Below are 21333 nucleotides of genomic sequence, written 5' to 3'. Positions count from 1 at the left end.
GTCATCATCATGTTATACACACTACATAAGAGTTCACCCTAACTGACTTCTTTCTGCTCAGGAACAGTTGTGTACATATATTTAGTGTCATGTGCTCTGGACACCATTCCTTCCATATGGACTTTCACATTAAAACTGGAATCCTTATGGGGGCTCTCATTTGATATATTTTAATATCAAATTCATTTTGGCATTTTCGCAATTGGATACTCGTATGCTGTACTAATAACATAAGGCCATGCCTGTGTAATACATTTCTTTTACAGTTTTAAATAGGAAAAAAATATGATCATTTTCTTCATGCTCAGATCAGCCTAGTACTAGCACAGATTTTACTAGAGCTGGGATCAGTCTACCAGACTAGTCTACTTAAGCTGGGATTAACCCAAAATACACTGTAATCATAGCTGCCAACCTTCCAGGCTTACAATTAGTAAAAATAGGGATAAAAAGTCATGAATTTGGACAAGAATTTGTGAAAAATACTATGACAATAACTCCATCCACTCTGATCACTCCATCCACTCTGACCGTCAATACTACACTATATCAAGTTCGCAATATAAAACAAAAACACTACATATATGCAGAAATATTTATTTATCAAGACATGATACTGTGGCAGACTTGAACTTCCTCAACTGCTTGATCATAAATTTGTTTTCTAAACTGTTCAGACTTCTTGCCTGCTGGTTGATCTTGGTGACTAAAATTACTGACAAATTTTCTGCAGCTAAGGAGGCCCTAAAGTCTGTCTTATTTTTCCTCAATAGAGAAAATACACTTTCGCTGTCACTGTTGCTGTGAGGAATGCACAGGAACTGCAGCACTTTTGGTTCTTCCACTAGGAAAATTTGGAAGCGATTTTCGAGTCCGGGAACATTTGTCAGAACAAATGTTTAGCATGGTCTCCAGCTGATAAAGGTAGATTGTGTTCAACAAGAAAACTCACAAATAATGCTTCAGCGTTGGTAGCCTGCAGGTCTTCCGCCAATGGTTTAAAATATTCCAGAGCTGAAATCTGTGAATTCTTAATTTTCCCAACTTCTATGTGTTTTTTGCAACCAACGTGCTTCCTCACATTGTCTCTGCGATGGCACACTGAGTGCAAAAAGCATGATGAATATCAATGTTCAATGTCTTAATGCACGGCCAATTTTTGATATATTCCAAATTAAACTTCAATTTTTGAGTAATATATTTCTTTTTCCTTGGTGGTGAAGACATTTTCAAGATCTTACATGCACTGCTGAACCGTTAACTCAAATCAGTGTTGGTGATGCATGCATGGAGCAAAATTCCGGTTAGGCCCCAGTTTCTCTCAAAAGCATTTGTAAAACTACTCTTATACATATAGATTAAAATAGGCTTAAATGCTTGCTACCGGGCGAACTGTACTAATCGGCTGTAGATCTACTAATATCGCGACCAGCAGTACTGGACCATTTCGGCAATTGCGAATATCACTACTAGCGCTTAACGGGAAATCAGCTATTTTATTAAAGATTTAAAATAATTGAGGATTGGAGAATTTGTGAATTTTTGGCTTGTGGCGTGAATTCGTGAATCGCTGAAAACGTCGTGAAATTCACACCAAATTCGTGAGGGTTGGCAGCTATGTGTAATGCTGGGATCAGTCCAACACCGATTATACTTGTGCTGGGATCAGCTCAGAATACACTGTAATGCTGGAATCAGCCTAGCATAGATTTACTTAAGATGGGATCAGCACAGAATATACTATGATGCTGGGATCAGCCTAACAGAGATTCTACTTGAGCTGAGATCAGCCCAGCATACACTGTAATGCTAGGATAAGCCTGGCACCAATTGGGAATCATGATAGCTTTGTATATTCACATTCTAGTCTGCGAGTAGCCCCCACAGAGAGAGCCAAATATTTAAATTTTAATTGTTTAAGTATTGACATCATACCTTAATTTTATTTTTGACTTAAATTGCTGGATGCCTAATTTATACACAACTTCCTCGAAAATCCCAGACAAAATATTTGATTTGATCAGATTGGACAGATATGCACAGGCTAAATTGAGCAAAAAAGCTTTTTACTGTTTTTTAATTTTAATATTCCTCAAAGGAATTGCCTCTGACCATCTTATAGGTGCATACATTATAGTCAACAAGTATTGGTAGCCTGGCTTGGTCTTAGGTAAGTAACCGACAAAGCCTACCACTATTCTGCTAAATGGCTTGTCAAATGCTGAGTAGGTTGCAGATGAGCCTTATGTACTGTATCTTCTGACTGGGTTTTCAGACCATTTGACAAGTGTGACAACATCTGCAGTATTTACAAATATCACTTTTAATTTCTGGCCATTAGAAATGATTCAAGTTCTTGTGACAAGTCTTACTGATCCCTAAATGACCAGCCAAAGGAGTTTCATGGACTAACTAAGGATTTCCTGTCTATATGACTTTGGAACTACAATCTGATAGTTCACCAACCACTTTTCACCAGCAGGTACCTCAGGTGGTCACCATTTCCTCACAAGGACCCCATTTTTGACAAAATACCAAACGGGTACTTCAGTGGTTTCAGTTTTGCTAATAGCGCTCTAAAACAAACAGGAAATCTCAGGATCTTTTTCCTGCTCAATGACAAGTGCTTGTCATTAGTCACCCTGATTAGAATAAAGAGAATGAGCAGTGAAAAGAGGATCACTGTGATCAATACCATTTGACTGATCCAAATGTGGAGCAAAATAGACCACATATATAGCCTGACCAATACATGTGTCAGCTAAAGGAATACTTTCCTGATCAACATCATTCTCAAGAGCTTTCTTTGCCATAGCTCTAGTAACTGCATAAGCTGGGTATAAATCAGGGAATTCTTTTTCAACAGGATCAACTTTTTAATCCAAACAAGGCATGTCAGTTACAAGCGGATTAACCACAACCTTATGTCCAACTAGATCACTGCCTTGTAATAAATGAATACCTAAATAAAGACGACACTGTTCCGACTGTCATGGACCCTAAGACTAAGTCTGATGACAAATTTACACAATGGAGAGGAACATTAACAAAGCCACACTATACTCCCTTAATACGAGCATTCTCATAGAAGAAGACTTCTCAGAAAGGGTCAAGAAACTGATAATAAAAGACTGAGAAGCTCCTGTGTCCCTTAAAATTTTAATAGGGATAGTATTGGCAGAATCACTCATGAGTGATATTGAACCATTCTTCATCAAAGGTTCATAATTCTCCATAATAAAATCAGACTGGGCTTTATTTGAGCCAATGCTGTACAGACAGTGAAATGTAAATATCATGAGCTCTGCTGATACATGCAATTTGCAACAATAATGTCAAGTGCTCTCTTGGACATTTCAAATTTTCTGCTATTTTCTCAAAATGAACAAAATATTAATCTACTTCTTTTTCCTGAAAGGGGCATATGAACTTTATATTTCTGATAAGATCAAAAACTCAATTTGTATGTTACGTGGGGGAGTGTTTTCTACTCACAAGCTCTAATTCTTTTAATCTAAATTGAGATTCCCTTTCTTCCTTTTCTCTTTATATCTTTCTCTTCTTTTATATTTGCATATGCATTAACATTTGCTAATATTCTCTTTCTTTCTATTTCCTCTTTCTGAAGCTCTAGCATTCTTAACTTTATTTCATTCTTGTATTTTAATTTCAATTCGACTCACTAATCAAAGTGAAAACAATTTCATCCCAAAAATTCTTAACCCACCAAATATGGTGTTAAAATAAGAAATTGAAAAGAGTGAGAAGCAACATGCTTTGTAAAATTCAACAAACAGTTAATTTCCATACAACAAAAAGTAAAAAATGTAAAATGAACTTAAGGTATTGAGAGTTTAAATCCCAAATAATCCTACTAATAATGACACAAGTCCTAAAGAGTAAAGTTCTGATAAGCATTAATGGAAATTCAAAATAAATCCAATGCTGGAAGTGTTGATATGCCTGTGGTGGTCTGTCATAGTGATGTACCAACAATCTTATTGAATCACACTAATAAAATTCAAGAATATATCGTTATTTGAAATTTCACTATAAATTCAAATCACAATGTCCTTGATTCAGGCAAAGATAAATTCCAATAGTTAACCCATACTCACTGAGAAAAATGTAGCTAAGTATTAGCTGTCTACAGAATTTTAAAAAATCAATGATTCAGATCAGGTAGAGAAAGAACATGATTTTGGATAAGGTCAAGTCCAAAATACAATTATCCATAATATATATTGAATTTTTTACAAACTTAACAAACAATGAAAATTAAATATACATAACATAACCATCAGTGCCAAACAACCTGTAATCGTATTCATAATTGTCAGTGAACACATGTAATTGACCCCATGCCTGAATAAAATATTGTTGGAATTAAATATTTCAAACTTTGCAAGAGTGAAGTTATGGCAATTTCTTTTCACCTTTATGTTCTGGAGATATAGTTTATGCTGGACACCAGTCTGTTTGCCAATATTTTAATATACTCTAATTGCAGTTCATAATATCTGGGTCTTGTTAAAAGATTAAAGGTAAAAATAGACAAAATTTTAAACAGTACCAATCACTTGGCCAAAAGTATTTTTAGTTTTTCCCCCATCATGATAACGTATTTCAACCAACTACAGCAAGGATTTATGTCCATAGCAATGCCCCAACTATAACATGGATTTATGTCCATACCATTGCCCCAACTATAGCATGAAGTTATGTCCATAGCAATGCCCTAACCTTAGCAAGGAGATATGTCCATACCATTGCCTCAACTATAGGATGGATTTAGGTTTGTATCATTGCCCCCAACTACACCATGGATTTATGTCTGTACCATTGCCCCAGCTATAGCATTTATTTACGTCCATACCATTGCCCCAACTATAGCACTGATTTACGTCCATACCATTGCCTCAACTATAGCATGGATTTTGGTTTGTATCATTGCCCCCAACTATAGCATGGGTTTAAGTCCGTACCATTCACCCAACTACAGCATGGAGTTATGTCTGTACCATTGCCCCAACTATAGCACTGATATACATCCATACCATTGCCACTACTATAACATGGATTTAGGTTTGTATCTTTGCCCCCAACTATAGCATGGGTTTATGTCCATACCATTGCCTCAACTATAGCATGGATTTAGGATCGTCCCATTGCCCCAGCTATATCATGGACTTATGTCTATACCATTGCCTCAACCATAGCATGGATATATGTCCATACCATTGCCCCAGCTATAGCATGGATTTATGTCTATACCATTGCCTCAACTATAGCATGGATTTAGGTTCATACCATTGCCCCAACTATAGCATGGGTTTATGTCCGTACCATTACCCCAACTACAGCATGGATTTATGTCTGTACCATTGATTTACGTCCTTACCATTGCCCAACTATAGCACTGATTATTTCCATACCACTGCCTCAACTATAGCATGGATTTAGGTTCATACCATTGCCCCAGCTATAGCATAGATTTATGTCTATACCATTGCCTCAACTATAGCATGGATTTATGTTCGTACCATTGCCCCAACTATCACATGGGTTTATGTCTGTACCATTCCCCCAACTACAGCATGGATTTATGTCGGTACCATTGCCCCAACTATATCATTGATTTATGTACATACCATTGCCCCAATTATAGCATGGATTTAGGTTCATACCATTGCCCCAACTATATCATGGAATTATGTCCATATCATTGTCAGTATCATAATATTATTTGCCAGAATTGCAAATTATATTACCTTAAAAAGGAAAACATTGTACAAATGGACAAATTTGTTATTAAACATCTGGTTGTGGTGCAGATACATATTTCTCCAATTAACTAATGAGGCTGTTCACAATTTAAATGTGGCACAATTTTTAGCTTTCATATATAAAAAAAAAATGCTCTACCTTGTTTAAAAATGAAACTATTATTTGATTATAGCTATAAATATACATAAGGCAGACACTGATAACAATGGACTTGTGTAATAAAAATAAAGGGACTATATGGCTGATAGTATTATTTTGGACACTTAAATATCAGTGCTGAAAGAAATATGTTATCAATAAAGTGATAAATACACTTTAACCTTTTACATAACCACAAATAATACATGAAAGTCAAGCTATTCAGTAATAATTTTAAATAGTGTTAAAAATAACATTTGGAACAAGTGAAATAGATCATCAATAAAAATCTAAATTACACACACACAATGAGCCAATCAAATTTAGTTCATCACTCTTTTCCCAGGGTGTGAATTTGTACAAATTTTGCACGATTCATGCAATCACCTACCCTGACATCTCTGTTACTGTACTTTACATAACAAATGATGACTTTTGCTAAAAGTTTCTCTGTTGCTTTGCCAATACTTCCTGTTTGTCATGCAGGGAATAAGCTACATTATGTTCTGATTGGTAATTACTGTTTAACCTGGACTGGAACAAGTAATAACCACCAATGAGAGTTAAATGTAACATATTTCACCATGTGACACACCGGTAGTGTAGCTTTCAAATCAATCAAAGTAGATAAGATACAATTCAAAGTAGAAACTTCACATAAAAGTGGTTATTAAATGATGAGTAAAGTCAGCGCTTGAAAAAATCTGATAGCCCAATGCCTGCGGCCCCTCTAATTTTAGATCAGGCCTGTCCTGTATTCTAAGTGAGGTGCCCGTCGGGCTTGTCAATTTTTTAAGAACATTTTCTGAGGAAACTTTGAAATGTGTAAATGTATTTTCAAAATGTTAACATACCTGCCATAACATGCCGAAATCTAAATCAGATCACCACTCTCCTACATGAAAGTGAAATCTTAAACTGAAGCATGACATGTCATGCTAAAATTGTGATATTATACTCCCAAACTCCAACACAATCGTGTTTAGAGAAAACACAATTTTCAGTAATCTAAAAAAAAAAATAGCACCGCTTTCAGTTTATTCCCATTATATGCGGCATGTATAAATGGTAAACAGTCATGATTGGAGCTGATGTAAAACTATCCCTTGAGAAGTTTAAATAGTGGCAATTTAAGACAAAGAGGTCAGGAATAAAGCACCATTTTACATATTACTTGACTGACTGACATTAGCTAGTGAGAATTATTTGAATGCTGTAGTAGGTGAGCCCACCATGCTAATTTGCATAGGTAGGATAAGGAAGTGGAACAAACCATTTTACACTGTGAAGCGCGGCAGTGAAAAAAATAAAAGGGGAGAGGCGATTATTTCTTTGCACATACTGCAAACAACACACACTGACATACGTCAACTCAGTTATGACCAGAATTCACTCAGAGAATCCACCAGAAAAGATTGAACACCAGGACCATCCAGTCCCTAGTGAGTGTAGTGATGAACACCAGGACCATCCAGTCCCTAGTGAGTGTAGCGATGAAGGTTAATGACACTTGCATTACATTCAAACCCCTTTGAATCCTATTGAATTTATATTCGAATTGTTGCTATTGCAAAGTTGTGTGACAATATTAAGAAACCGGAAATTTTGGGCATGTGGAGTCCAGGGTTGTGAAATTTCAGTCAAGGCTTGTGAGTTCATTTAAATCACCAGCCAAGGGCCTGTGTCTAAAAAACATTTTCTTTGAGCAATGAAAGTACTTCCTTATACATGTGAAACATGTATGGAATGTATCCTATATGCTCAACATGCTGCTGGGTTATGATATGGAATGAGCCATTATCACTTTGTATTAATTTGTATATGTCAAGCAAGTATTCTCAATAGGCGTTTATTTTTGCTAATAAAAATGAGTGCATGTGACTGCAAATGCAGTTTCTGATGAATTCTAAATTTAAAGAAAAATAGCAAACTAAAAATATTTGTGATTTCTGAAGACTAAAATAACTTACATACAGTGGGTATCGCTCTGTATAGATTCTCCATCTCTTGTATCTATATATATATATCATTACAGCAAAAATATCAATGCATCAATATATCATGGAATTGTTTCCCCTACTGTTTAGTGTGCATTTCTTTATATTCTAATACTGATTACAGTTATTTTAAGCACATTTATCTTTAGATTCTTCTTTTTTTTCCGCTGACAAGGACATTTCAAATGAAGTAGAGAATATTAAGTGTATCTGTGTGTGATTTGGATTTTTAACATAGCTTTAACAATGTTTCAGTCATATCACTATGATGTCTGTGGTACTGCAGTTTATAGTGATGTCTAGCACTGGGGCATCATGCCACAGACATGTAGCATGATGTCCCACCCAGTCACATTATCCTGACACCAGGACAACCAATCCTAACACTAATCTCTTAATGCTGAGTGCCAAGCGAAGCTGCTGTAAGTACCATTGTTGTAAGTCTTTGGTATGACTCTGCCGGGGATCAAACCCACAACCTCCCACATCCCAGGCAGATGCTCTAACCACTTGGCCACCAGAGGAGTAGGTTAAGTAAAGATGTTGCTAATGATGTTTATTTACAAGTAGCATGCAAAAGTTTCCATAAGGTTCAGTGCTGTATAAAAAATGGACTCTTTCAGAACTCAGGACAAACATGGTCGATTAATGTATAAAGAATAAAGACCAATCTTTTCCAACATGCATTCAAATTAATAGTGTTGTGCCATATGTGAGTATGAATTGTGTTTCAATCAGCCATGTGTGAAACAAATTCGGTAATTATAACTATATTTTTAGAAGTTGATTTGAATATTCAATGCAGTGTGCAATGAACTTAAAGTAATCCCTTAAATTGTGTTTTGTTGTATTCACTGTTCTGGTGTTTTGGTCTTTCTATGCACCTGAATCTGTGCCAAATTACGTGTACCACTTTTGTTTTACAAACCATGAGTAAATAACTGCAACATAATTATCATGGTCACTTTTGTAGATGGCAAAAAAAGTCAAATAGCAACAAAACTGTCAATGATCTGTTACTATTATATGCATTGTATAATATTATTGGAGTGACTTATCACCCCAAGACTTTCCAATATGCTTAAGAAAGAAAAAAAAACAAGAGCTAAAGGTATGTTTTACAGTTTAAATTCCTTTATCAAAATAAATAGATATAATTTAAATTAATGTTAAATATCCCAAAATTGAATAATCAAAATCCCAAAAATATTTTTATGCTGATTGCCTAGTGCCACAAAATGATTAAAGAGTTATCATTCATGCATCTGATTATAAGTACTGAACAACTGTTCTCTTACACATGGATAAATGAATACCGAATGCACTGCAAAGTGATGGAACATGTATCCAGGTCACACCATGAGAAGGCTCTCTTTCCTTGGCTGTTTTTATTTCTTTTCTTTTTATTCTTCCATTTTTGTATATATATAAATATATATAAATATATATATATATATATATATATATATATATATATATATATATATATATATACTAATTTAAGAAGTATCAATGTAGCAACAGAGTTTAGATTTATTACACTGGTCTTTGTCAATAAAACGTCTAACAGGTTTTGCAAATAAAACAAAATATAATTAAGTAAATAAGAATTGTTTATAGTGCCCCGAGTTTCTTACTTATTTAATGTATCCCTCTTTTTTCTCTATAAAAAGCTTAATATATTGTGTTTAAAAAAATTAAGGCAACTATTGTGCACTGTGGTTCCAATTCATTCAACTAGAGAAAAAAAAGAGCTTGAAAAGTTTCAGAAATATTAATGATGCAACCCCCACCCCATTATTCTGACTTAATAATTCTACTGCTCTTCGTCATATAAATGTGGTTTTCTTAGAATGTATTCGTTTTTAATTTTCCATAACGACTGCATCATTATCTAACATCAGAGACACTAAAATATTTCATTGAGACATGAACTTTTAACTGTATTTCTAGGTGTTTTTTTTAAAAGTATTTCAATAAATTTCTCACATCTCTTGATGAGCCTGTATTATGATCCAAAAAATTAATTCCCGTGGCTATTACCGACAATGGAGAAAAAAAAAACCTCTACTGATTATTCTCGATAATTAGTTAACGCAGTAATTTTAAAAATTATGTCAACAAAAATTAAAAATAATTATTCTTTGTACGTTTGTTTCTATTTAATTGTATACATGTATCCTGGGTGTTTTGGGACAATCTTAGTGTCTTTAGAAGGACCTTTGTCCTACACTGTAAGACTTCTCCGCTGATATTAATTTGTTTGGAAGACCCAAAAACATAAATATCAGGAGATGCGTATAGACGAACCGTTGAGACTGAAGTATTGTTAATGAACAGAGAGCTCGAAAAAAAAATTTGTGGCGGTTGCACAATCCTTTATGTCAATGTCCACTAACTTTCCACGGTGACTTAAACAGCAAACTGATGAAGACGTTGGACACTACCACGAGTTTGCACGTTACAAAACTGCTCAACCATAATTTGAGAATTCAATTTCCGGTCGTAATGGTTCTCTGTTCACTAGTTTGATAAAATTCCGGGTACCAGTCGCAGGTACAAGTAAATCGTGCCCCAGGAGCCAAAGTAGGGGTAGACTTTAACCCTCCGTATGATATGACAAGTAGAATAATGGCGGGTGTTGTTAGAAAGTTTATTAAATCTGCAAAGGCGCCAGCCCCAGTTGGACCGTACAAGTAATGACTATAATATTTGGAATTTGCATTTTGTATTATTCACCTTCTTATAATCTGAGTTGTCTCTGACCTTCCCCATCACATTTTTCGATCTTTTGACGTCGCCGTTTCACAGGTGCTCGACGCGAGCTTGATGTTGAGAAGAAAGAGAATAAAAAACAATGATGTGAAGGAAAATAAATTATACAGAGTGACAAAAAAAAAAACTTAAGATTACCCACATGACCCGTTCTGACATAGGACCCTTTCTATCATACTATACATATAGAGTAGTCCTACATGTAAGACCTTGACGCTGATATTTGTTTTTAGCATTAAAACAGAATCAACATGTGCTATGTCTTACATTGTAGGACTAATAGAGAAGGTAAGTAACTTCCAAACCGTTGCTTACGACTGGGCAGAGTAAATTAAGGCGTACACTTTGAAAATAATGTGAATTTAAAGTGACGACCTTAGTCGAAATTCTTTAGTCTGAAATCCTGAGAGAGGAGTAGTTCGGCTCCGAGGAAGCCTAAAAAGAATAGTGCTTTCCTCATTAAACAAAAGGGGACCACGGCTCTTGTAAAATTGTTCCTGTTTTTGTTCTAGGTCATTTTTCAGTACAAGATGGGCTATACATGGCGGACAGTATAACTGGTGGAGGAAGAACCCTGGAAAACCCAGGGAAGAACCACCGACCCATGAGAAGCTACTGGCAGGCTTTCCCACGTACCCATGCTAGCTGAGCCTTGGACTCGAACCCTCGCAGACAGAGGTGAGATGGCAGTGATCCGGAATGGTGAGCGCTTTAGACCACTTGGCCATCAGGGCCCCTCTCTTGTAAGAAGAGACAAGGTTTAGTGCTAGGACGCACAGTTTCTGAAAGAGAACACATTAAGGTATGCAATTTTAATTTTCCATGTAATGGTCTATTTTTTATTATTTGTTTTATGCAAATGTGTTTGATATGACTGGGATCCATATTATGTATCATTTATTCAATGTCATGGAAATCTGTTGATGCTAGAGTTGTTATACAAATTATCTCTTTAATTTACAGTTTCTGGTTCATCAATAGAATTGACGATTGCATGCTCTCCAAGTTTTCATATGTGCAGGTTTTCATAGGGTTATATGAAATAATTTTCTTGGTCTGTTAGGACGATTTTGATTATCATGAGTTAACAATAATCACATATTTATAACTGATTTTGTAATGTTAAAATAATCTTGTAAGTTAGGGATTGCTGTGACTAGAATCTTGTGAATTTTTTGCCATTGTAATCGAGCATGTGGTAGCATAGGTAAAGAGATATACCGCTAACATGTTAATTATGGCCTGTCACTGTGAAGCGAGGCTGATGTTCTATCAAATTGTTAGAATTTATACAGTGTGGATAGCTAGTATGCTTCTGAGTAAAGTAAATAAGGGAATTTTCATACGTGTAGAAAGTGGTACATAAAGAGATTATGGGGTAATTTTGTCCTTTAAGGAACAGCTTTCTAGGGAGAGGTGGGTCAGTCCGAAGACAGAAGTCCAAAAATAAAATGAGTGATGAGTTCAGATTAAAGGACTAGGAAGTCCAGGAAGGGGTGAAGCATAGAGAATAGGAAGGTTTGAGAAAACAGGAAGATGCTGATACATGGTCAAGGGAGGAAGGTGATGCAGTTGGTCAAGGACACTGCACTCTTTTCACCACTCATTATCATGATGAAATAAATCCAAATTAGACACTGCTATTAAATTCTGTTGACATAATTTCGATGAAATTGGAATTGCCACTTTTAATTTGTTTTGATTAAATTTGGGGTTTTTTTCCTGTCTAAGGGAGCTTGTATTGCATTATTTCTTCCCAATATTCTTGCTCAGTTCTCTGTTGAAATTCTATCTTCCATTCACACCGGGCTATAATATTGAGGGAGTTCAACCTCTAGATAATGCCAGCCAAACCCATTTAACCACCCTTCTTACTAAGAGAGCAACGTTACAGAAGTCAGCACAAAAACTTAAATAAATACAAAGGAATCTGATGGATTGTTGCATATTCCAAAGTGACCAGATGTTCATTGTGCTGTGAAGGTTTCCTTTTTTGAAGGAAAAATGTCTATGCTTATGATTGCTACCAAACAGCGGCATAAAATGCAAATTAAATTTCCAATCTTTTGAAACCATAGTTATCTGGCCATCAAGTTACTTTTTAATTTGTTCATATGTTTTCATTTCCCTATGAATAACCTCATCCCCTGGAGAGCCTAGGAAAGATGATAGCTGTCTCCAGCTGACCAAACTCTAGGCTATTTTAATTAAAATACATTTACCATGTAAACAATTATGGACATGTACTACTGGCAATAGTATTATAATAAATTGTTTAGTGACATGTATGCAGTCAATGTGATATATATGAAGCAAGGTATACTATTTTTTATATATTTGTGTTTTCTAATGGGATGCGACTGATACGCGAATTTTACAGTGTGATCTGTACTTGAGTTCATGCATTTTTCATATACATGTACAGCAGTATATGGACTGCACTACACAGATGTAAGTTGTCAATATACAAGTGTATTTCAGACTAGTTTTGTCTTCATTTAATGAACAGCACATATTTTTGTGCTCACATTTATTATCCCCTCATCACCCCATCCCCCAACCATCTTCGTTTAGTACATGCATCATTTTCTTCAGCTAGCAGACTTTTTTTTGGATATAATATAGTTTGGGCTATAACACGTGTTCTATGGACCCCAGCAACCGTGTTATAGCGGGGTCACACTGATGGCATATACATACATTGATGCATGCATGCATACATACATACATACATACATACATACATACATACAGTATTAAACATGGGATCACAAAGGGAGGGATACTACTAGATTGACAGGTAGACATCCATACAAACTTGCATACATGTATCCGTCCAAAATACATACTCTATAATCTATCCATCCATCCATACAGTATTGAACATGGGATCTCAAAGGCATGGGACACTCTGTCCCCCATCCTCCAAATTTGGAGGACACGACATTTTAGAGGGACAAAGGAAAATAATTTTACATAAAAAATGATAATGCGCTCACTAAAAAAATGAGATAATCTTAATTGTTTCAACAGTTTTGCCACCTTAACTTTGTGGTCATCACTGCACTTTAATATTTTCCTTGGATACTTACCTTATTGCAGTAAAAGTTGTATCATACGCTCAACAAATATCAATATCTTTGAATATCTAATTAACCTAAAATGAGATACACAACGGAATTTTCCATTCCAGATTTTGTGCTCTCATTTTAACTTTATACTCATTATCTGCCAGTATTTATTATAATAAATACCTATATTTATTCTTTTACTTTTATTTCAAAGGAAATAAATGACAAATTGTGTATATGTTTATATTTAGTCCCATTTATCATTATTTCAACCTCAAAATTCCTTGCTGTAAGGGTGATTTTAACTTTACACTAACTGACACAAACACTTTACACTGCAACTCAGCAAATTACCACAAACTTGAACATTTTTATTGCTAGTTACCTTGTTTAAAATAGATAGCCATTGCCATCACCTTTTAATCACCAAGGTCATTGCTAGCACCAACATATTTGGACAACGACTATGAAAAGTTGGCCTATTAACTTTTTTGGTGCCCAAAAAGCATGCATATAGTTAAGATTATGAAAAAATTGAGGGAAACCTTCAAGCCCATGCTCAACGTGCAACACCACATATGCATGTGTGTGTGTGTATGTGTCTGTGTGTATATATATATATATATATATATATATATATATATATATATATGTGTGTGTGTGTGTGTGTGTGTGCAATAAACCAACAACAAATGCTGTCTGAGTGTTTTTTATTCTAAATGAGTCTTTTTCAAAGGCAAAGCAGAGACAAGACAAACAATAAACACAAAAAGTATTGAGGTCACAACATGTTACATGACTATTTATACGTTAAAAATCTAAATCGCACACACACACATACACAGAGAAATAAAAGCTTGCTTTAACTTGATGCTGAAGCTGAAAAATATTTTATAATGACCTATAAATCAATGAGCCATATCACTATTTGTTTTTTTAATGGAAATTTGTATAACCTCAAATTATATCCTGGATTTTCATTGTTTTAGTAATTATAGGTTATTGGGTGACTAATAAGCAAACTGAAAGAATTATTTAAATGAAAATGTGCTGGCTGCAAAAGATGATTTTATTTGTGCATGGCTGCCTTTTTCTGGAAGAAGTGTACTGCAACTAGACTTCTGTACAGCTTCTTTGTCCTCCAATAGACCTGTGAAGATTGATCCTTTTATGTAACTTTTCAGTTTCCACTCACAGTTATGTTTCTGTTGATTGTAAACCCCCCCCCCCCCCCCAGTGCCAAGGTAATTAAGTGTGTTATCAACCTGAGCATGACTTATGGCATGAGACATGTCATTTTTATCCACGAGTGTTGCGGGTAACCCATTCAGAATGTGTCAAATTTCCTGTTAACATTTCTCCAGTTCTGCTTAACTTAGTATTGGCATATGGTTTTACCAATGGGACCACATCAGGACAGTGTTATGAGCCAGATCAAGACCGCTGTAGCCAGGATTTAAAATGTTTATGTATGACATGTTATGGTCACTGATTATCATTCCACCAGACAGCAGTAATTGTTCATTAACATGACTCAGCGTGGATGCACATGTTTCATTGATCCTGTCCGACTTGGTAACGTTAATGATTCATTGTCTGGATTGAATAACACTCTTGCCTCTGATGATCATTATAAGTGCAAAACTCATTTATAAGAATAAATAAAAAAAACTATAATGTTAACAACCCTTTCTAGTTAACAATAGGGTGTTTTTTTATCAAGTATTAATATATCATGAAGATAATCAACTCTGACTCAGAGAATGTAAATGCACTGCGGCATGGTTTTTTGTTTGACTTATTTCATGATCATATTGCCCATAGGTCGTGGTAAGACTAATTTCATGATTATATGGCCCATAGGTCGTTGTAAGACTAATTTCATGATTATATGGCCCATAGGTCGTGGTAAGACTAATTTCATGATTATATGGCCCATAGGTCGTGGTAAGACTAATTTTATGATTATATGGCCCATAGGTCGTGGTAAGACTAATTTCATGATTATATGGCCCATAGGTCGTTGTAAGACTAATTTCATGATTATATGGCCCATAGGTTGTGGTAAGACTAATTTCATGATTATATGGCCCATAGGTTGTGGTAAGACTAATTTCATGATTATATGGCCCATAGGTCGTTGTAAGACTAATTTCATGATTATATGGCCCATAGGTCGTGGTAAGACTAATTTCATGATTATATGGCCCATAGGTCGTGGTAAGACTAATTTCATGATTATATGGCCCATAGGTCGTGGTAAGACTAATTTCATGATTATATGGCCCATAGGTCGTGGTAAGACTAATTTCATGATTATATGGCCCATAGGTCGTTGTAAGACTAATTTCATGATTATATGGCCCATAGGTTGTGGTAAGACTAATTTCATGATTATATGACCCATAGGTCGTGGTAAGACTAATTTCATGATTATATGGCCCATAGGCCGTGGTAAGACTAATTTCATGATCATATGGCCCATAGGTCGTGGTAAGACTAATTTGCTCATGAACATGCTGCTGAAAAATGGAATAAAATAAGACACTGTGATGATGTATATGCTCTACTCTGGTCAGGACAAATTCTGCACATTATCAGATTTTAACAAACACTTCAATCTGCGTATGTCGCAGATCAGGTAGTGATTACAACAAAAGAACCAGACAAGATCATTCCGGAGGAACAACTTGAGGGCTGTCATGATCAGTTGCTCAACAAGATCTGTGAATACTTTTGACCCTCAAGGATTAAACACTATCAAATGATTTATTTTGCACAATCATATTATGGAGACCCCAAGTACATCAGGCATAACACGGGTTGTTTAATGCTCATTTTCAGATTGGACAACATAGACAATGACTTTAGCTTTCTCAAGGGTTGGTGGTTCTTTCCGGGGATTTCCCGGGTTCTTCCTCCATCATTAATACTGGCCGCCATGTATAGAGTATCATGTGCTGAAAAATGGCGTTAAACCCTAAACAACAACATCATTGACTTGGTAGCACTAGATGATTGTAGGTTTATCACCACCGTGGAATTTAAATGATTTTCTCATCTTTCATTGCAATGCAGAAGTGATTCCAGAGATGAATCAATGTGGTTTTGATGAGTTTTATATCCCTGAGACACAAGCATCTCCAGCATAAATGGACATCATGTATAAAAGTGCACGGAAGATTTACCACCACAATCAGGGTTGGCGCTGGCTTTAAAAAAGTTATTGCCAACCTCAATATTTTGTCGCCAATTTTCAAAAACTGATGCCATTTTCATAAAACAGTACTATCCGATTATCTCAGCACCCTCAGGACTAAGGTAACATTGTCGACATAAGCGGATGTTTGGTTAAGGGGTGAGGGGCTGAAAATAATTGAAATTTTGTATACAAGTGAAATCTTTTAGGAGACCTGTTATCACTGACGAGGATTTACACAGAGAGAAACAAAATAAACAATGGAAATTTTTATTAAATGAAGACAACTAGTCTTAAATACACTTATATATTGACAACTTACATTTGTGTAGAACACTCCACAATGTGTTAAATAATGCACATGTATATGGAAAAAAATCCTTGAATTCAACTCTTAGATCATATGTTAGAAAATTAATTTATCAGTCAAATCCCGTTAGAAAATACAACTAACACAATTATATAAACAAAAATGGTAGTCCCGATTTGATCTATATCCCCTTGTCAACAAACGTGTTTCATGGAACAACTGACACTTATATTCATTATCCTAGTAGCACATGACTGTATAGTTATTTATATGCTTCATGTACTTAAATTGCCCTTGATTTTGGTCAGCCAGAGACAACTACCATGATGCTGAGGCTACCAAGGATGAGGCTATTCATAGGGAAATGAAAACGTGTGAACAAATTAAAAAGTGTAACAAAGATTCTTGTGACATGTCCCACCTTCCTTTATTTGACATCCAGATATCTATTGTAACAGTTTCAAAATATTGGAACTCTTAATTTGGGTTTTACACTGCTAGTGATAGCAATTGTATGAGCATATACATTTTTGTTGCAAACATGAAGCTTTCAAGGCACAATAAATATGTTCCAATTACTATGGTGGCCAAGTGTTCTAAAGTGCTCTCTGTTACAGATCTCACTGCCATCTCACCTCTGTCTGCGTCGGTTCTAGTCTCAAATTCAGTCAGTATGGGTATGTGAGAAAGCTTGCCAGTAGCTTTTCGTGGGTCAGTGGTTCTTTCCGGGGTTTTCCTCGGGTTCTTCCTCCACCATTAATACTGGCTGCCATGTATAGCCTATCGTGTGCTGAAAACACAACAACAACAACAACCAATCACTATGAAAAATGAAAAAATGCTTTTATTTAAGTTTGTTGCTGACTTCTTTTGATCAAAGGTCTTTGGCTTGCTATGATGAAGGAATATGTGTTATTGAAGGTGCCACTTAAAGCCCTCTTTGAAGCACCAAACAAATGCCATTTGTTCTTGCTGCAGCAACATAAAATAATTGAAGAACATTGAGATATAATTTTTGTTCCATTTGCTTAGTTTATATATATATATATATATATATATATATATATATATATATATATATATATATATAGAACGATTAATGCTTCAAAGGTAATCAGTTTTCTTTGAAGTTTCATCAAAACTATTTTTCTGGTAAAATTTTCAAAAAGAAAAACATATAGCCATTGTCTGATCGATTGTAGCTGTTCCCATTCCTGCCTTTAGAGTGGTCATTTGTAGCAAGTCGGGTAGCCTGAATATTTTGGTTATATTATGGCATACAGTACTAAGGCCAGTGATCAGCATAAGCAGATTATGATATAACAATGCCATGTTTGGGTGGTTTGTCAACATGAATAAAGGAGTGAATAATTTATTGCTGGATACTCCTGTTTGTCACTGTTTGAACAATGACAGGTATTGGTAATCTCATAAATGCCATTACACATCCTGTTTGTATAATCAGTAAACCATCACGTTTTAATGTAAGCAAGCATAGGCAGGTAGTATAGATGTTTGCGGATACTGCCGAAACAAAGTAATTTCCCCAGGTCATTAATTGGATTGTTTACTTAAGGACAATTGATGTCATTGCAGATGGTAATGCTGCATTGAATACAATTTGATATGACACCAGGTGATATTACAAAATAGGACCATACCTTACAAGCCCTAAACTACTCCAGATGACCAGTTATCCTGACAATCTCTGTGTCACAGGAATGGTCCAGATGTATTACTCTGTATATGTTTACAGGCAGGTACATAACAACATACTTCACAACCTTAGTAGGTGACAGACTTTAAAATGTAGATACATTAGTCATTTTCAACTGTGCAGAGATGGGTACTGCTCAGACTTTTGAATTCTGTACATGTACCATGTAAGGCAACAACCCATATTAAGCAAGAAGTCAACTTTACAAGGTAATGATAAGAAACATTACAGTCTTATAAAGAACAGATTTACCATATATACTCGTGTATAAGCCAAATAATTTAGGAAAATATAAAGACCTGGAAGAAGGGGGGTCAGCTTATCCACGGACCAATGTCTAAATTTGACAGTTTTTAGGAGTTGACTACTGTAATGGCTGTAAATCTTTGGACATGAAACAATAATTTTTTCCTTGTCCTAAGACATAGGCATGTAAGAAAACAAAAACAATTTCAATGACCCGACATTTATTAAACTGTTATAAAGTACTATGATTGATTTTGTTATTATTTTGCATGTACATATTATCTGATTTCTCCAATACGAAATTAAATAAAAGTAAATACAGACTTCATAATTCGCAGGCCGGTTGAGTAAATTACCCGGGAGACCAGGCTGAACTATAATGTACAATACTTACACAGTACAAAGAGTGCATAGCGTCACTTAAATCCTTATTTATTCCCAAACATATTAGATGCAGATTTTGCTTTATTCATTGTTTCTACCAAATTGCATACTTCCAGATAACATATCAGTTAGTCCTTAATAGCTGTTTCATTTACGTTGAATCACGCATTTGATTGGCAAATAAAGGATTCCCAATTTTGTTTAATTAAAGGTACCTAAATAGGCAGTCATGGTATTTTCCTCTCATGTATCCGACCTTATTCCCTTATTGTCAACTCGTAAAGCATTTGGTATTGTTTACTATAAAACATGTATTCTGAATTAGTTTTTTGAGGACACATTGGCTGTGTGGTATTTATTTTCATTCCTTCTTTTAATTTAACGATGGTAATTAACATTGGTATATAGGGTATAAAAATGCCAGATGTTCATTATGTAAATTTCTTTCCTGGGAATGGCCTATAGCATATGGAGTTACAGCAGTCATAGTGCTCATTCTTGGGATTGAAATTACATGTAGATGGTTTATTTTTTTGTTCTGGTTTATTTTTTTATTTTTGTATTGTCTAGGTATAAAAAAAGCATTAATTTACGTGAATAATATTTAAACCTAACATTCTATTTAATGAAGAAGCGAATTCTTTTTGTTAAGTAATTATTTTATCACAACAATAATTCACAGGTGATGCAACAGAACGTGTAGGACTTTTCTTGTTTACAAGAATAGAAAATTGAAGACAGTGTAATAATCGGGAGTTCTCTGCAAAAATCAGAAGATATGAAATCGGGAGGTTTGTATGGAGTGCCCCCAAAATCAGGATTTTTTTCCCCTCGAGGCGTGAAAATTGACAGGTATGGTGTAAGGTTGCTTACATCAAAAGCAAACTGAAACTCAGCTTTTACGGTATTAGCATAATTTTTGAAGCATTATTTCTGAAACTTCATCATTCCATCAAATTATACACAAATCTAAATTAAGCAGAGACAATAAGAAAACAGAATTAAATAAATTACTTTTCAAACAGGTTTATACCATTTCTTTTTAATAATCATACATGCCAACCTTAAGATAAGTATACATTATTTTTTTCAAAAATAAGTTTGCCTAAATAAATGCATTTAGAACTTACCTCGTGCATCTTGAGATGTTTCGGAGTTGTGGGTTGGCTTATACGCGGGTCATGCACTTCTTAATGTTTTTACCTGATAAGTTTGGGGGTTGGCTTATATGTGAATGGGCTTATATGCAAGTATATATGGTAATTGATAAAAGTTGTCTTGAAACTAGCATACATGTATATACATGTAAGAATTAATAATGTAACATTATCAAAGACCTGATTAAGAAGTAACTTTATTAGGTATCTACTTTATGGTCTTGAATTATCATAATTATCATTTTTATTGTATAGGTATAGCCAGTTTAAATCCATCTTTTCCCCCATCTGCACATTAGATTTATAAATGACAGCTATTTATACATAAGCCACTGATAATGTGCAAATCATTCCTCATCTTGCAATCACTTTATTTGCTGTACATCTTTTACATCTAAGTATGAAATATGTTGAATGTACATTATTTGACAATTCAGGTGTGTGTGTGTGTGTGTGTATATATATATATATTTGGGTTTTTTTGAGTACTGGTGCACAAAGCAGTATCATGTGTGCAACATGGTATGAATATTTTTTAGAATTATTTTAATT

General features: G+C 34.9%; 2 protein-coding genes across 3 annotated transcripts in view; one reads left to right on the top strand and one right to left on the bottom strand.

Moving 5' to 3' along the window:
• Positions 1-10411, bottom strand: part of LOC149806879 (ribonucleases P/MRP protein subunit POP1-like) — a 66671-nt gene extending 56260 nt beyond the window's left edge. Inside the window, exon 1 of one of the 2 annotated variants that reach the window (XM_089959033.1) lies at positions 10322-10411. The gene's annotated coding sequence lies outside the window, so the exon portion shown is untranslated. Of the gene's footprint in view, positions 1-10232 lie in introns of both variants that reach the window. The other variant, XM_089959025.1, reaches the window with a different exon arrangement.
• A 48-nt stretch (positions 10412-10459) lies between these two features.
• Positions 10460-21333, top strand: part of LOC149806878 (2-iminobutanoate/2-iminopropanoate deaminase-like) — a 34875-nt gene continuing 24001 nt past the window's right edge. Inside the window, exon 1 of the mRNA XM_089959046.1 lies at positions 10460-10618. Within this exon, the coding sequence (XP_089815172.1) occupies positions 10539-10618 (80 nt within the window). The 5' untranslated portion in view covers positions 10460-10538. The remainder of the gene's footprint in view (positions 10619-21333) is intronic.

Source organism: Sinohyriopsis cumingii, chromosome 1 (genome assembly GCF_028554795.1).
Source record: "Sinohyriopsis cumingii isolate HCF-2022 chromosome 1, ASM2855479v2, whole genome shotgun sequence".
In the NCBI taxonomy this organism is placed as follows: domain Eukaryota; kingdom Metazoa; phylum Mollusca; class Bivalvia; order Unionida; family Unionidae; genus Sinohyriopsis; species Sinohyriopsis cumingii.
The sequence above is the reverse complement of the archived record's forward strand: the minus strand, read 5'-3'. Positions and strand labels throughout refer to the sequence as shown.